General features: G+C 34.8%; 1 protein-coding gene across 4 annotated transcripts in view; it reads left to right on the forward strand.

The window, feature by feature from the left end:
* Window positions 1-17,231, forward strand: part of FMR1 (fragile X messenger ribonucleoprotein 1) — a 35,172-nt gene extending 17,941 nt beyond the window's left edge. For 2 of the 4 annotated variants that reach the window (XM_076347214.1, XM_076347215.1), the window contains exons 9-15: window positions 69-147; window positions 2,997-3,106; window positions 6,482-6,568; window positions 9,741-9,936; window positions 11,265-11,444; window positions 12,812-12,894; window positions 14,682-17,231. In XM_076347214.1, the coding sequence (XP_076203329.1) occupies window positions 69-147; window positions 2,997-3,106; window positions 6,482-6,568; window positions 9,741-9,936; window positions 11,265-11,444; window positions 12,812-12,894; window positions 14,682-14,843 (897 nt within the window). In that variant the 3' untranslated portion in view covers window positions 14,844-17,231. The remainder of the gene's footprint in view (window positions 1-68; window positions 148-2,996; window positions 3,107-6,481; window positions 6,569-9,740; window positions 9,937-11,264; window positions 11,445-12,811; window positions 12,895-14,681) is intronic. The other 2 variants (XM_076347216.1, XM_076347218.1) reach the window with 2 other exon arrangements.
* The last annotated feature ends 957 nt before the right edge of the window (window positions 17,232-18,188 follow it).

The raw sequence follows: 18,188 nt of genomic DNA on the forward strand, positions 1-18,188 counted from the left end.
CAACAAAAAAAAAAACAAAACCTTGGGAAAATGGATCTCGTTTCTCTCATACATCTATCTATTTTTAGGATCAAGATGCAGTGAAAAAGGCAAGAAGTTACCTTGAATTTGCTGAAGATGTCATACAAGTCCCAAGAAATTTAGTAGGTATGTCAATTCTGGAGGCTAACTGTGTGATAGTAAGGAAAAATGCCTTCTGAGAACTGTTTTTTTACTTTTAGAAGGGTGGCAGGGTAAAATTGAAGACATTCTCTTTGTGAAAGAGTTCTAGGTGATACAAAGCTTTTGGGATTGGGGCTTTTTTGTTTTGTTTTCCAGCTCCATGCAGAATTTTTACGGACACATTTATCTTCAGTACATTGTAAGAAATTACCTCCTGGTTTGTGGTTCAGGGTTGTGGTTCTTAAACTAGAAGCAATGTGCTGATGTTTAAATACAAAGTAGAATAGCTTCTGGATTGAGCCAAAGAATTAAATGAGTTCCTCCAAAGATGTCCAGAGATTAGTTCAGCTATACAACCGATGAATCTGCAGTCTCATATTTTCCTAGTATATTTTGAATCATTTCTTTGACTTGTATTTGTCTTTTTTCCTGTCCTTTTACATCTGAAATACAGTTTGTCTAGAAGCAGCACTCTGGGATAAACTGAACGTACCCAATGATCAAGAAAATACCCCAAAGGCAATCTAATAGATTTCCATTATCAAACACCCTAAAAAAAGTCCTCAAGAATGCATGCAGCCCTTGTGTGTGTGTGGGGAAATCTTTTAATGAGCTTTTGATGCTACAAAGCAACATAAAAATACATAGCTTAATTCAGTAGATAAGAACAGGGAAAATACGATGTGGTCTAACATACCTCTAGAAGCAAATACTTTAATGGGTTGTTAAGCAGTGTATGAAAGCTGGTATTGAAGCCATGTGAAATTCTGCAATGGGACTAGTACTTACAAATGTGGCACCTCAGCTTTGAAATTGATTTAAAAACAGTAGTTTTCCCTTCCCCACTCTCTCCGATTCTACTGGTAATAAGTAAGAATGATAAGCTGCCAACATTATTTTAACTTGAGGTTTTAATTTCTTTGGCTTTGTTTTCTGCTTAGATCTTTGCAATTATTTCTGTTTTGGCAGTTTTTCATTTCTACTCTGCTTCTTGGCCTGGATCTTTTAGAATATAAAATTGGCTGAATGATGTGTTATATCCAAAATAAGCTATGTTTGATAATTTGCCCTTTTAAATTTCTAATAATTTGCCAGAAAACTAAATAATTTGCTCTAAAAAGGCAGAAGGCTTTTTTCCTTTTACTACATTGTTGATATGCTGAATTTTTTTATCTAAAGAAAATGCAAGCATCTGGCATTTTCTACTTAATTATCCTTTAAAAAATTTCAAACCAATCAAAAAAAAAACCCCACTCAAGATGTTGCTTTTTTAAAGGCTGTATGGAAATTTATAACCTGAAACATAGGTTAAAAATATATGCATGCAGTCCTTCATTATTTTTTAAAGATTTTTATGTGTGTTGCTGAATTCTAACTAAAACCAAATATTTAAAAAGATATATTTCTTTCACTGGGACAACCATTGTAAGGTTCGTTCTTTTTTCTTTTTTTTTTCTTTTTTGGTTTACTTGCCTTTTTAAAATCACTACCAAGGCTTTTTTACATTTATTAGTAAGCTGCTGTTATATTTGCCAGTGATGTGTAATGGAATAAAGTACTCAGAAGAAGCTTTTGACTCTCAGAGCAGCTTTTGTCATCAAGGAAGAACTTACTGGCCATCTTTTGTCATGTTTTCTACAAATATGTAGGATTTAAAAATTCATGGTAGAAAAATTGAAACACAAAAATAAATTTATTTAGCTTTGAACACTAGAAACAGTCACGTGTGATTAAAAGTGGGTTTTAATTTGCTCTTCCTGGATTAATTGTATCAGCAAAACAATAGCTGTCATGCACTCAGTATTTTTTGCCTTTATTTCAGTGATGTGCCTGTGAAAAAGGTTACATTGCAAGTTTTCCAGCAGTTTTGTTAAGGAAAAAAAAAATCTTTATTTCTGTTACATGCAGAAAACATCTTTTACATCAGTCTTTTAAGCTTTTCTTTATGCTATGATTGAAGGATATGGCCTTTCCTCATTACCTCCCAAGCAGCTCAGTTTTCCTGTCAATTTTCAGACAGCAAGTTATTTTGCTTAGGTTGGAGAGACCTAAAGTTTTAATTTTCATTGTCTCAAATGAGAATGTCTGGTTCCTAAGATAAATGTATGCATTACTGGCATTAGAGTATAATTTATTTCCATTTTTATCTTTGACTTTTTAATGAAATATAAACTATTCTCAAATATCTCTAAGAAAAAGCTCAGTTTCAGAGAAGAGAATTTTACATACTGGCTCAAACAGTACCTTCGGTAGTATCAGAAAACTTAATCAACTAAAATTTTTGTGAGCAAACTATGAGTTTTGCTTTGTTCTCTACCCAAAAGGTAGTTACAGCAAATGTTAGGGCATTGTAAAAGGGTTTTTTGTTTTCTGTTTTTTTTTTTTTTTTAAAATGCAACCAGCAATGTCATTTTAAACCTACCAAAGCAAAGCCAAATAAGCATGCAAGATACTGAATATTTCTGTAATCGAGATGTGTAATTTCAAATAATTTTATACAAAGGTAAGGCATTTGTGATTGAATTTCCTTTGTTCTCTTATAGGAGCTTTGAAAAAGAAGGAAACTATACTCAGTAACAAATTTTCATAATAAAGTACCCCTCTCCCTGTATGCTGCAGTGGTTGCCTTGGAACATTACCAAGTTAACGCCCCAAGCTTACTTAGACATTTTAGTTCATGGCTCGTTAACTAAATCTTTGTTGTGGAGTATTAAGTCATTTTTGACAAGTTCTTGCACTGGTACTAAATACTCTTGTTTAATTAGAGTATAGTAATACTCTCAGGTTTGGGGGAAAACCCTAAAGGTGGAATGTTCTGTATGTTCTTTCTGTAGGAAAAGTAATAGGAAAAAATGGAAAACTGATTCAGGAGATAGTGGACAAATCTGGTGTTGTAAGAGTGAGAATTGAGGCTGAAAATGATAAAAATATTCCACAAGAAGAGGTATGTTTTCAATTGATGTGATTTCTGTATGTGTTAATTGGTGGTTATATTCTACTCAGTAATAAAATGAATTCTTCCCTGTATCTTCTAGGGGTAAGATAGTTTTGATTAATGTGTGTTTTTTCTGTTGGAATCTATATTTCCCCATTAATGCTGAGGGGCATTTTTATATAAATTTGACTTATCTGTGTTTGAAAAATGCTTTGTGAAATTTTTTGTGATGCACCTTCTTAGAGATTTCATTTTATTCCTGTTAGAAGCAGTGACGCTGTTTCCCAGCACTTGCTAAGCTGTAAATCAGTATATGTGAAACTTACTGTTTTCATTCATTAATTTGCTTTGAGTTTGAACTCTTAGGATTTTACCTGGTTTAAATTTTTATTAGTAATTTCTTATATTGTAATGAAATCTTGTGCTTTATGTATAAACCTCTCTTTTTTTATATATTGCTTAAATTCACATTAGCCTGTAAATTGTAACCTGAAGAAAAAAGCATGAACAATGTGATACTCCAGGTTTGCACAGGAGGGCTATCAGCCCCGTAAAGGGCCTTAATGAAGTCTTGAACTTTATAATTTGAGGCGCTTTTATGTGGGACTGTGTTGAGCAGAAAAGTTGCAGGTTTGCAAGGAAAGCTTCAGGCATGAAGCTTTTAACATGTCAATGCAAAAAAATTACCTGCAATTTCAAATGCGAAATGTAAGAAAACTGAACTGTCTTTAATTTACCTGGAAATCTAAATATGTACCAGGTAAGGAACCTTTGCTACTTTGAATAAGATATGAAATACATTTCTGGAACCCTTAGGTTCTTGCTTGAGTAGTTATTTCATCTTTTGTATTATCACTGCAAAACTATTACTGAAGACCCACAATCCAATTTCCATCTTTCTGTAAATGGTGGCTAAGCAAATAAGTGAGGTGGGGTTTTTTACTACTTTACTAGTTTTACATCTATCTGAAAAGGTAAAATAGTCAATGTTGAGATTTAAAGGATTCACTGCTATGTTATATTTCATTTCTAATGATAAATTCTTGCAGCATAAAATTCTGGAACTAGCTTAATAAGCAAGAGAATGCTATTATTGCTGCAGGCTAAAACTTACAACATTTTTAATGTGTCAGCCTACAGAATAATAGAAGGGTAAAAGAGTGACTAGTCATGGCTGCAATTAGTATGTCAGGTTTTCTTCTTTTTGTTCTGGCTTGAAAAAGCTTATTTGTTGATGTTCTTCACTCCAAAATGCAGCTTTTAAAGATTAACTTGAAAGCTTTTCTCGCCTGCCAAGCCTGCATTCATACTTCTGTTTTACCTGTTAATGACATTGCTAACACTGGCATTGCTTACACTGCTTCACGTGTTAGTTGTGTCATACCAGGAGCAACACAGAAACCCGAGATCAAATCTTGGCAGGTAAGAGTTAGTTCTTGTAAGTTTATTTGTATTTCATCTTTGAAATAAATGTACATTAATTCTCCTGTGTGTGTACTTGGATATTACAGCCCTTGTTTTAGTAAAGAATAGTAGTTCAGTTTTAAATTTTAATACAGCATTGGGTTCTTTTTCTTATGACTGAGATGTTAGAATACTCCCCATACATTTCAAGTGCAATTTCATAACTCCCATAATTTTATAACGGGATCTTCAGGCTTTTCATCTTTTTAAAATGAGATAGGTACTGTTTGTTATAGTAGTATATATTATTTTTATCTCTAAATTTCTTACGCATATAAGGTCTGCTCAGTATTCGCCACAGAAACCCAAGTTGAAGATTGGTACTTTTGCTTTGAAGACAGAAATAAGGTTCCATAAATAAGCACTTTGATGCTTTTGTATGGCTAAAATTGCTTGACATTGTTACCAGCTTGTATTCTTCGTAGTTGGCATTGCTATACCTAGCATCCACTGCTAAAAGCAACAACAAGCTGTTTCCTTAAATGCCTTTTTAAGTCAGTTGTCTTGTGATCTTCTAATAATTGATAGTATGTGCAAGTTAATGCCAGTTTAGTAGATATTTCATAGCTCTTTATCAGATTATTTATGAAACTTAAAATACCCCAGATAATAAAACATTTCAGTCAACGATGCCTGTGGCTAAAGGATTGCTAATGCTCGTAAAAGTAGTGCTAAGGTTTCTTAGGATTAGAGGGTTATGTAATTTTTTTCCTTGTTATTTAATGTAAATGTGTAAGATCTAACAAAAGTTGTTAGTATGTAAAAGAAAAAAAAAAAAGAAAAAAAATCCAAACAGCAGAGACAAATTACAGACTTGCCACTCTTAGGGAACCTCAGCATACTGTGCATGTGTTATTTTTTCACTTTACTTTTGAAAAAAAAACCCCTCATTTGGAATGCAGTCCTGTAAAGGGTATGTGTACAGTAAAAATTAAAGTTGTCTTTAGAGGTCATGATGAGATACAAAAACAAAATTTAAATTAATTCAGTAGGTGTTGCCAAGCTCTGGGTCTGCAATGGCATAGGTTTCAGCAGCTGAGTGTTTGAGACTTTCAGGTTGATTTCTGCAGTCCACAGTGAAGCTTATACTGCCATGGTGAGGCTGCAGTTGGTACAAGAGTCAAGTAGTTTAAAGCTAGCTCATTGGGTCTGTGTGGGCTGCAATCACACCTCTGAAATGCTGCATAGACCTATTTTAATGTCAGGAGTTTTGGTGTGGAAATTATCCTTGTATCCGCTAAAGTTTAGTTGTTTTCAGCACTCAGGGGAGCCCTTTAGATATTTTATCTCCAAGAGTCATAATTTCAGGCATTAGAATTTCCAGGTATTTACGTTTTTCAGGTATTTGTTGAATTGCTTAAACAAAATGCTTGAAAGGTAAAAGAAATACAAGGTAGCAGTCATTACCTGAAGTACTAACTCTATTTCTTGAATATTTTTTTGCTTGCTTTTTACAAATTGGGAGACCCTCAAGAAGGATCAAGTTGTGTTTTATGACACGATGTTAATTTGATTTACTTTTTTTAAAAGAACAAAGGTTTGTTTACTGACATGTAGCCTGAAAGAACCTGGTGTGAGAGAGTAGATGTGATCAGCAAAGATGGTATTAATTTTGAAAGGAGTAAACCTGAAGTGTTTTGGATTGACTTTTTAACTTGTTCAGGAAAATTAAATGTTGGCGTCGTGATGCATACAATCTAAATTTTCTTATTAAAAAAAAAAAAAGCTCTTTGCATAAAGGGAATTAGTCTGTGATCTAGTCAACATCAAAATTTAAATATACTATTGTCTCATTTATTTTTTAACTTATGCTTATCCATGTTGTAAAAAATGTTTTCAAGTTTTACAGTAATATGTTTAGGCATCAAACACTGAAGAGAACCAATCAATAACCATAAGACTACTGTTACTGTGTTTTAGGGAATGGTACCATTTGTGTTTGTGGGAACCAAGGATAGCATCACTAATGCAACTGTTCTTCTGGATTATCATCTTAATTATTTAAAGGTGAGGAAAATGGTGCTGCTTTACCACTGAAATTTTCTATCAATACTTAAGATGGTAGCAATGAGGTGATGATCAAAATCTGTTCGGCCCCCAAAGGCTGTTGAAAAATTGGTGTTATAACAGGTTTTCAGTCTAAAAAGGCTTCTTGTAAAAGCCATATTTTATTAAAAGAATCATTTATCTGAAGGATGAGGTGAAAAAGAATTTTTTTTTAGAATGCAAAATACAAAGGAATAAGAAAAAATAAAAAACCCTGTATCTCAAAAAATGCTGACAACTTTATATGCAAGCAATAGTCAGACCCTCATGCAACTGCAAAGCAAGCAGCATTCTATGCAGAGATCTTGTATACAGTGGGCATTTCATTCTAAAACCCTAAACTTCTTTTTCTGTAGTTAATTGACATTTCATACTTGAGGATGTTTTGTAGGCAATTCAGCTTTATATGTTGTGTTTGCCTCTTGGCTCCATAACTTCTCCACTACTCTGCGGTGCTGCTTGTCTTTTGTATAGGGAGCAAAAAACATCCCACATCATTGCTTATAGTTACTTTTGCTTATAGTTATTATGGCCAGATGCTCAATCTTTGATGGCAGGGCCAGATGCTAACAGTAAGGACTGCTTTGAGTTCATTTAATAAAATATTTTCTTGCATCTCTTGAAACCTCCGGACCATTCATAATTTGATACATGTCCAGTCTGTGCAGTAGCCATCATTGAATCTTCTAGAATGCTAAAATTTCTGTACATAGCTAAAAGAAACTTCTCAGTACAGGTATCAGAGGAGTTAGAAGAAGAAATTACTTTTGTTCCCTTACCTACTAAATAACTGTACATTTTAATCCTGCTTGTGGAGCACTTGGATTTATCGGTGTTTTGGAGCAGAGATACAGCAGCTCTGCAGCTATCAGGTAGTGAGGCAGAGAAGGACCACATGAAAACTACTACTAAAAATCAAGCTCCTTTCTTGCATTCACTATTATTTCAGGAGATATTTCTGGTTTAACTTCTTTGGCTGTCTTAGATGGGTACTTGCATGTGAGTCAGTACTTAAATGGGTACTGGCATGTGAGTGGAAAGTGCTTAATAGCCCAGCAGTTTTTTTAGATTCTTCAGTTCGTTGTCAATTAGGGTCACTTTGTCTTAGTACTGTCCTCCTAACCTTTCTCAACAGAAGGGCACATGCAACAGTGTTCATCAGTCTGTATAACCACTAGAGGATAGATTCCTGTCTTGGACGTTTTGATCTCGGCCTTCTCATCCCATTTAACATACACACATAGACACACATGCAAAATGTTATGTTAGTGGCCTGTTGCCTTATGGTTCAGTTTCAGAATAATGTCCTCCAGTTCACTGGCAAGAAGTGGAACTGTCTTGTTTCTTTAAGATTTTCTGTGTTTCTATGCCTCCAGGCAAAGTTTATTAAGAAAACTTTTTGTAAAAGATACACGATGGGGCATCAACATCAAATGTAATATATCAACTCAAAGTAGTGAATTTCTCTATAAAAGAAGAAAGCAGACTTGGCTGAAGTGACTGTTAATGTAGTGAAGTTTCAGGATCCCGAGAGGAAGGAGAAAGACTAATACCAGGATCACAGCCCCAAACTTGAGGGGAGTGGACTTTGGCCTGTTAAGGGATCTGCTTGGAAGAATCCCATGGGATGCATTCCTGGAAAGAAAATGGGTCCAGAAGAACTGGCTGATATTTAAAGAATTGCCTTCTCCAAGCTCAAGAATAGTCCATCTTGATATGCAGGCAGTCACACAAAAGTAACAGGAGGCCTGCATGGATGAACAAGGAGCTTCTGGCAAAATTCAGATATAAAAAGGAAGCATACAAGGGGTGGAAATAAGGACGGGTGACACAGGAGGAATATAAAGACACAATCTGAGTGTGCAGGGATGAGTTTGGGAAAGCCAAAGTTCATCTGGAGTTGAATATGGCAAGGGATGTGGAGGGCAGCAAGAAGGGCTTTTACAGGTATATTGGCAGCAAAAGGAATGCTACAGAAAACACAGGCCTGCTGCTGAATGGAGTAGGGAACTTGGTCACAAGGGAAAAGGATGAGGTACTGAATGTCATCTTCACTTTGGTTTTTTTATTGATAAGATTTGTCCTAAGGAATACCAGGCCCCTGAAACCAATGGGAGAGTCTGGAGCAATGGAGACTTAACCTTCCTAAAGGAAGATTGAGTTAGGGAACATCCCGGGGGGGGGGGAGGGAGGGATATACACAAGTCAGTGGGACCTGATGGGATGCACCCCTGAGTGCTGAGGGATCTTGTCAAAGTCCTAGCTGGACTAGGTGACCTCCAGAGGTCTCTTCCAATATCACACTGAAACTTTCACAAATAGCTTTCTCCCTGATTTAAAAAAAAAAAGTGGTTGCCACTTCTTGATGTTAGCTAAACAACATCTCAAACTGACAAAAGTATTCTGAATATGTGTCGCTGTAGATAATTACTGTTTGTGTTTATCTCTTTTAGTAGTTATGTTTGATAAGAATTCTGTGTGCTGGCTGTCTTTCTATGCCTGAGTTACAGCACTTTGCTCTCTATACTTTTATGCTTCCTCACTTCCCTGATATTATTCATTATAATTAAGCGGAATTTAACAGCAGTGTAACCTCTAGCCCTTTTTATGAAACAATACTATTACATCATAATTGTTTAATAACTTTGATATGTGATGTGCAACAGTGCAAGAAGCTTGTGCTGGAATCTAAAAAGTTTAAATTATGCCATTGTTGGAATGCTATAAATGGATGATATTACTATGTTCAAAAATAAAGGAATGTTAATTTCTCTGTTTAAAGAATGTTTAACTTCCTTAGGGTAAAGATCTCAAATTTAATACTGAAGTATAGTTAATTATATCTCCTGAAAAGAGTTGATCTGAGTGCTTTTTCTTGATATTATCTATTTTAAGCAAACCTAAACTTGCCAACTGTGCCACAGGAAGAATTGTATTGGTAACAAACAGATTTGAACATTTGAAAGGTTTTTTTGGTAAACAAATTATTCTCAAAGCTGAGTTACTATTTAATTATTAAAGAGATTATTAGTTGCAATACTTATGTGCTTTTTCTTTCTGAAAACTGCATGTCTGTACATTCAGATGATTAGATAGTGGTTACGTATGACTTGCTATGCTTGTGTTTGTGTAGGAAGTGGACCAGCTGCGTTTGGAAAGATTGCAAATTGATGAGCAGCTTCGACAGATTGGAGCTACTTCTAGGCCACCACCAAATCGTACAGATAAGGAAAAAGGGTACATGACTGATGATGGGCCAGGACTTGGACGCGGTAGTCGACCTTATAGAAACAGAGGGCATAGCAGACGTGGTCCAGGCTATGCTTCAGGTAGGTAACTAGAAGTACATTTACAGTTTTAAGAGTGGCCTACCGGTCTTTTGATTTCTTGAAAAAGACTGGACTTGGAAACAGAGCTGTTAAAACAGAAATTCAGTTAATATTGAGTATTAATATTTGAAGATTATCTAGAGCTTTATGCTGTTAGAAAATGTTCTGAAGTAAAACGTAGTGCTTATATATAATCTAAACTTATTGTCATGCAGTTCCTGTCTCTTACAGCAGGCTTATGTCTTCTACATTATGAACTCTTTAGGGCAAGGATTGTTACTTTATCTATATTTTGAACAATTCCTAATAATAAAGCCTCAGTTTTCATTTGAGCCTGTAAGAGGCTATCTTAATATAAATATTTAAAAGTGAAAATACTGTGTAGCTCAATTTGCAGAAAAGCTATTTTCCTCGTATTAAATTGAACTTTTATGTTTTTACTACAAGAGCATAGTCACCAAAATATAGTGTTCCTCTTAAAAACCTTGTATAATTCATTAATGAATAGTTTTCAGGATTGTGCTGCTTCAGAGAAATCTTTTACTTCATTATTCATAACGTAGGTCAGCTGGTGTTTGTCCTGACTGAAAGGCCTGTAGTATAAGCTTGATAAGACAGTCTTAGCTTACATTCTACGTAATACAAAATTAATGTTTTTGTGCTGAAGCCCTTTTAATATTTCTAGATGTGAGCTCACCTGGCTAATAACAGGGTTATAGGGGGAAAAAAATTGGTGAAAAGAACCAGCTTTTATCAGTAAAAGTGATCTGTTAACTGGAAAAATTGTAATGGCCAATTGCTTTGGATTTGATACATTTCTAGCATTCTAACTTTGTTCTCTGCTTTTCTAGTGCGTGTTACAGGCTGTTTCATGATGGAATTTTTTCTTTTCATAGAGGAGTTGCAGTGGTGAGGGGAGACAGGACAGGTTATATTCAGAACTTTCAGTTTTAGAAATATGAAAGAAAGGCTAGTCTATTAGACTTCTTATGTTTTACTAGACTTGCTACATTTACATAGTAGATTCAATAATATATTGATAGGCTGATAACACCAAGTAACTATAAATGTGTAGCACAATTATTTAGCCTTAAACACACTTCTAACTTCTATTTATGTCTGTCTTGTCTTTTTGAAGAAGTAATGTATATTATACACATTTCTGTATTATGTATGTTATAGAGGTTGGGAGGCAAAAAATCCCAGAATCGTTTATTAAAAACTAAAAAGAAGAAAATTTTTAAATATATACTGTTTTCATTCTACTATAGTATTTTCATGCTAAGCTACACTGGCGTGTTTGGATTTTTTTTTTATCCTCTTGATAGGAACTAATTCTGAAGCATCAAATGCTTCTGAAACAGAATCTGATCACAGAGATGAACTTAGCGATTGGTCAGCAGCCCCAGCAGAAGAGGAGCGAGACAACTACCTTCGTAGAGGAGATGGGCGAAGACGTGGAGGTGGTGCAAGAGGGCAAGGAGGGAGGGGTCGCGGAGGATTCAAAGGTAAATGTAGACTTAATTTTGAAAGAGAAGTCAGTGTTGGAATCCTTAAGCAAACTCACTTCTGTCAGCCTCTTGTCTTGTCATCTGCTCCAACCTGGTGGCCCTCTCCTGAATTCTCTCTTACTTTGTTAGTTTCTTAAATTGAATATTTTATTTCAGATGTGTTGAATGTTGAGCAGAGGGGAATAATCCCTTCTTTTGACCTGCTGGCCACACTCCTACTAATACAACCCATTATTCTGTCAGCTGTCATTGTTGAAAAAGACATAAGTGTGCTCTTGCAAGTTGTTTTCCACCCGGACAGCTCCTTTTGTGTGAAGCTGCTGCGTACACAGTCAGTCCACAGCATGTGCTATTGCATGGTGTTATCCTGTTGAAGCTGTGGGACTTGGGATTCATCTTTAAAGCTAATGAGTTTTCCGTCAGCCCATTCCTTCAGCGTGTTGAGGTCCTTGTGATTAGCAGCCCTGACTTCCAGTGTATCAAACCACTTCCCACAGTTTGGTGTCATCTGCAGAATTGCTGAGGAGGCATTCCATCCCAGTGTCTCTTCATAAGTTATATAAAGCCTCTCTTCCCTATACAAATAAATTGGGATAGCATTCTAAATCATTTGCTTTCCTAATATGCATCTTGACGCAAGCTTGTGGGCAGTGCCATCACACGTGGAGGTCAAGGAATCAAGTTCTAGTTTGTCAATGGATATAGATTATAAAAGATTTTTCTATCTTACTCACTCAACTATCCATATTCCCATCTACTTGTATTTGATTTCCATGCAACAGGATTATATAAGGTTGTAATTTATGTGTTCAGTGGAAAGGACCAGGCAAAAGTAAGATGGGAGAACTTAAATAAGTTAAATACCTATATTTTATAATGTGATATTTCATTATATCTATTTGTTTAAATATTTTTGTCTACAACTGTTTATTTCTTGAAATGTTTTTTCAAAGTATGGGTATTGCTTAATTTAATAAATTTTTTTGAAAAAAGGTAATGCGGAATTTGGAAAGCTCATAAGCCATTAGAAAAAATGTGAACATGTTAAACCTTACTAAAGTTAACTGTGTACTTCTCTCCTATGATTAATCATTTTGAGAGGTGTTTTTTATTCAGTCAGTAGACAGTCTCTTTTAAACTGTGGTGGTTTTAAACACTGTGGTTTTGTCTACTTTGACTAACACCTGAGAACGTTTTCTTTAGTGATTCTTGGTCAGTAGTTTAAGTACTGTTGTTATATATTTGTTTAATGTTCTTTAGCATGAAAATTTTGAAGTAATTCCCTATTATGCCTGCATAAATTTTAAGTAAAAGAAGATCGTATGTCCTTGTCAAACAACTTAGTTGATTAATTCTTCTTACAGGAAATGAGGAACAGTCACGAACAGATAACCGTCAGCGTAACTCAAGAGATACAAAAGGGAGAGCAGCAGATGGATCTCTTGAGGTAATTTTTCTCTTATTGGAACTCTGCACTGTTTAAAATTGCTAAGTGTCATATACTGACATTAGAGTCTTCAAAACCACGAGCAACACAGTAGCCATGTGGTTCCTTATCCCCTAATCAGATATACAAGAGTTCTGTGTCATTTTGTAACATATACGCAGGAATCTCAATATATCAAGTTGTGTAAAGATGCAACTTCGTAATGTTAGCTTAGTTCTCCCTTTGGTTAGAACTCTGATCACGAGTCCCAAGGATTTACTAACCAGCTGATTTCAGTCTTTGTTCTTACTAGCTTTTTGTTTTTAGCTTTTCTTTCTTGCTGCATTGTATATTGTTGTCTGTCGCCTATATACCTGAGGGAGGAGAATCCTTAACGCTTTATATAAAAAGAGAGAGTGTGTTGTAGCCAGAATCTTCAGAGTAAGAAAGATTAAACTTCAGAAACTACCTTCACTACTAAATGAAACATTTGCAATTGAAGGCTATGCAGTCTAGAAAGTAAGTTAAAAATGCACATCAAGAAACTGTTCAAGTCATATATTGAAATATTTACAACCTTGAATATTTTATAGCCTTTTATAAAGATATTTCTACAATTTTTTCAAATATGTTTTGTTGCGTAAAGTTATTCAGGCTGATATTTTATGTACATACGTTAAGTTTCCCCCCATGGAAACTGTTCTTGCTTCAAATGATAACATGCAAACCTTCTTCCATCTCTTACTGCATAGGATGAGTTATGTTGGGAGGAAGAAATAATGAGCAGCTGCAAGGTGCCACCTTCTGTGTGGTGTTACCAGGAGTCATGGTTCTGACAGGGGATTGAGATGACTCTTGGTTTGGTTTTAGAAAGCCTGTTTAAGAAAGAAGGGGGTGGGGAGGAAATGCTTAGTTTTCCAAGTGGGAGTGCTGAACTTGAAGGTGTAGTACCTGAATATGCATCTGAAATGTAAACAATTAACATGCCAAAAAAAATTTTTATGGCCACACAACTTTTACAGTTAATCAGTAATTAACTTACAAAGTTTGAAGTAGACAGTGGTGAATTGCGGTGCTGGAAAAGAAACTAAGGCACTTATCAACAAGTCATGATTTTTCTCTGTTGCTCTGAGATTTGGATGAGATGATACTCTATATGAAAATAAGTACTTGCATATCGTTGAAACCTGACTTGATCAAGTTGTAAAAATTTTGTAATGCTTCAAGGAATAAGGGCTTACCCTCTTTACAAGCATAAAATTTTGCTTTCAAAATGCTTTTTTGAAATTTATGACCACTTAAAAAGGCCGCAGAAGTCTTTTTGGTGGATTAAATGAAACTTTTTGCAGATTCCAAAGGTGGCTGAGTAGATTTTTTTTTTTGAGCGTTAGTATCATGTCATGGCAGCTTTTCTGTGTTCATTTTTTTCAAAAAAATGTTTGTATACAACAAGTAGAAAGTTGAACTATTGAAAGTGAAATGATGTTTTAAAGTTCCATCTGCTATTAGTTCTTCAACTTTCTCTTGCACAAGTACACTGGAAAATTTTTTTTTTAGCTTTCCAAGGCTAGGTAGACAGGAGGTTTTTTGGTTTTGTTTTTTTTAGGTCACAACCATTTTTGAACAGAAAAGAATTCACACACTCTCCATTTCAGCTGGATACATTTAACAAAGCCATAAGGGTGTGGTACTGTTCGTGTCTTCTGACTATGTAATAAATAGTGCTCCTCCCAGGCTGCTAAGGTAGCGAATGCATAAGGGGTGGATGAAAGGAAGAGAATGCTTTATATAACTCTGACTTGTTCCAGATCAGAATTGACTGCAATAATGAAAGGAGTGTCCACACTAAAACATTACAGAATACCTCCAATGAAGGTAGTCGGCTGCGCACGGGTAAAGAACGTAATCAGAAGAAAGAGAAAACGGACAGCGCAGATGGTCAACAGCCGCTGGTGAATGGAGTACCCTAAACTGCATAATTCTAAAGTCATATTTCCTATACTGTTTCAGTAATTCCTATTCCATGTTAGAGAAACTTGTTAGGCCAAAGACAAATAGTAGGCAAGATGGCGCAGGGCATGAAATGAACATATGTTCTCTGTTAGCCTTTTTTAACATCAACAGTATGCAGTTGTTTTCAGAATAAGAAGTTATTCAAATATTTGCATAAAAATATCTGAATTTCCGAAAATCGCTTTCAAGTACATATTGCAGTTCAAACAATGAAAGATTATTTTTTGTTTGTTTTAAAAATACTGAGCTGTGCATTGGTAAACTTTCTGTTCAGTTGTACCATTTTAACACATCGGGTCAAATTCACTGCTCAATTTCAATTTCCAGAATAAATAGTGTTTGCAGTAATCAAATTGGCTTCTGTTTTCAATCTAACTTACAAGTTCTTCATGAAATGCTATGTCGTTTTATGTCCTGTGTCAGTTCACATTCTGGTCCACCTTTTTCAATGTTTTAGTGGACCCTGAAATATGTGTGATGTAACAATTGTCATTTTCATTAGCAAAAAAGTTGTATGATCTGTGCCTTTTTTATATCTTGGCAGGTAGGAATATTATATTTGGATGCAGAAATCAGGGAAGATGAGTTGGTAACACTAAATGTAAAATATATGTAGCAATCCTTGTCAGACGTTAGTACTTTATAGACAAGTGCATGCTTTCCATAATTTTTTCCTTACATAAACATTGAGTTAGGCAGTTATAAGAATAGGAAATTTATTTTGCACTGAAGATTTGGCAAATAGTGTTATTGAAAAAGGGGTGTAATTTTTTCCTTTGTAGGCAGTACAGAAGCTTTTTTTTAAAAAAAAAAATTAAAAAAAAAAACTTTCCATTGTGGAAAACTAAAAAAACTCATTGTTACTGAGGGAACAAGTGTAACGTGTTCAAAAGCTAGTAATGTGTGCCTGCTGTTTGGCCAGATGACCAGTTTAAAGCGCTGATGTTTTTCATCCTCCCAAAATATTTTGAATTGCTTATTTTAATTCGAGGACTATCTCAGGAGAGGTAGGAAGAAAATCACCACATGTAATGCCCTGGAAAGTATAGATACAGTAGTCGGAGAGACTGGAGGTAGGACAAAAATTCATCATATTTTGAGGTGTAAAGTCTGAATTACCAGCCAGTTTGAAGGTGTCACAGAATTTGATCCAAAGTACAGTCGTACACCAGGGAAGGGTGGGAAGTGGTGGGAGGAGCTGTGCTTTCTTTTATTTCTGATCACACATTAAACTTACTGGGCAAAACTGTATAAGGACCTTCATTTTAATCCATTTTTATTCAGATTACTCCAGAAGGAGAGCCACTGTTTATGTACAGAATTGTACAAACTTGACCTTGCCTCTGATGTATTTTGTGAGTTTTGTTTCTTTGCTTTTTTCATATTTTTTTTCCTTGCATACAGGTGAGCATACTAAAAATGGCAACGAACTGCACATGATTTAACAAATATAAAAATGTCTTAAAAAGTATTGCCAAACATTAATGTTGATTTCTAGTTATTTATTTTGGGAATGTATAGTATTTGAAAACAGAAATTGGTACCTTGCACACATCATCTGTAAGCTGTTTGGTTTAAAATACTGTAGATAATTAACCAAGGTAGACTGACCTTGTAATGTAACTGCTCTTGGGCAATATTCTCTGTACATATTAGCTACAACAGATTGGATTTTATGTTGACATTTGTTTGGTTATAGTGCAATATATTTTGTATGCAAGCAGTTTCAATAAAGTTTGATCTTCCTCTGCTAACTGATGTTGATGCAATCCTTATAAATGATTGCTTTTAAAAATCTCAAAGTAGAGAGAAAGTACTTCTTTGTTTAGACTTTAACTGTAGCCATTGTTTATTTACATGTTTTAGAAGACTTCTAAAATACTACCAGTTTTCAAAAAATATGGCACATAATGCTCAAGAAAACACAATCTAATTATGAAATGGTACAGTACCTGTTGTCACACTACATGCACTATATTTCTCACATTCAGTGGTTCAGTTCAATAAGGTGCTAACTAGGTTAAATGTGAAATTACTAAACTAGTCTGACTAATTAGCTGCATTCCATTTTCAAGTGCATTTTGGGGTTACGACCTTTTTCAGTATTTGTGTGCTTAACATGTATCCCTTTCAATTCAAATTCCAGTGTTTTTAAATGTTATTAAATTTCAACAAATTAAACTGTGAATCTAAATGTACAATTTTATTTTGAAAAGTCATGTTGTTACAAAACTTAAAAGTGCAACAAATGTCTGATGCTTGAGTTCAGATCCGTCCTATTGGTAACTTATAAAGTATGGTCTAATGAATTAAAATTATTTTTAAAATAAAGTTCTTTAAAAAGAGTGAAAGGTATTTGTGAATGATGCCAAAGTCTAAATTCAATAGGGTTAAGCTCAAAGCCTATGAATTAACAAATGCTTATGAAAATAGAAAGTTCGTGTTTCCTTTCTTTACTAAATGTGTTTTTGTTAATGATGGTGGGAAGTTAAGATTTTCAAAGTTGGTATAAAAACTTATCAAGGAAAAAAATCTTTTTATACAGGTTTTTTGAAACAGGTAAAAATCTCTCTTCTTTATGAGCATTCATGAGTTCAAGAAGCAAATAGGTTTAGTGTCTTGAATATGGAAATTATTTAAATTACTTACAGATGAGCTTTTTCAGCCCTTTGTGTCTCTAATATAAAATAGTTGTACCATGCTTGCTTTCAACAATCCAGAAACGAAACTTAAGTGCTGCAAGCATGATACTGAGTGTAGACTTTGCGTTCTTCGTAGGAGTGCTTATTGTGAAAGATAACTTACTTTCCTGAACTGCAGTATGTTTCTCTGCAAAACCCTTCGGTATTGAATATTAAAAGGTAGTAGATTAATTAGCTTCCAGTGAGTATTCCTCAGTCACTTCAGGAACCCTGCTGTATGGTTCTGGTAAGTGGCATTTTGTATTAATCTGCAGGGGGAAAGGTCGGTCTCAATTTTTTTTTAATCCTGTGTATTGTTAAAGATTTTGTCTATTTGCAGAAACAGTAAGACTTGTAGTGGAATACCTGTATTGAGGGGTGGGGGTAGATGTCGATATTGGTTCTGGTGACTACTTTAAAGACTTTTTTAAAAAGTGACAGGGATTAGCTTGATGTAGTTTCCGCAGCAGTGTGTAATAAGCTTGTTTGTCATCCACTTGAACTTAACAGTACTTAAGTTTTCATCCTAAGAGATGCTAGTCAAAGAGTCGTTTCCAGCTGTATTCACATCCATGAAAATCTGGGTGACTAGAAGAACTTTTAATACCTTGTCATGGTTTA

The sequence above is a fragment of the Aptenodytes patagonicus genome, chromosome 9, assembly GCF_965638725.1.
Source record: "Aptenodytes patagonicus chromosome 9, bAptPat1.pri.cur, whole genome shotgun sequence".
In the NCBI taxonomy this organism is placed as follows: Eukaryota; Metazoa; Chordata; class Aves; order Sphenisciformes; family Spheniscidae; genus Aptenodytes; species Aptenodytes patagonicus.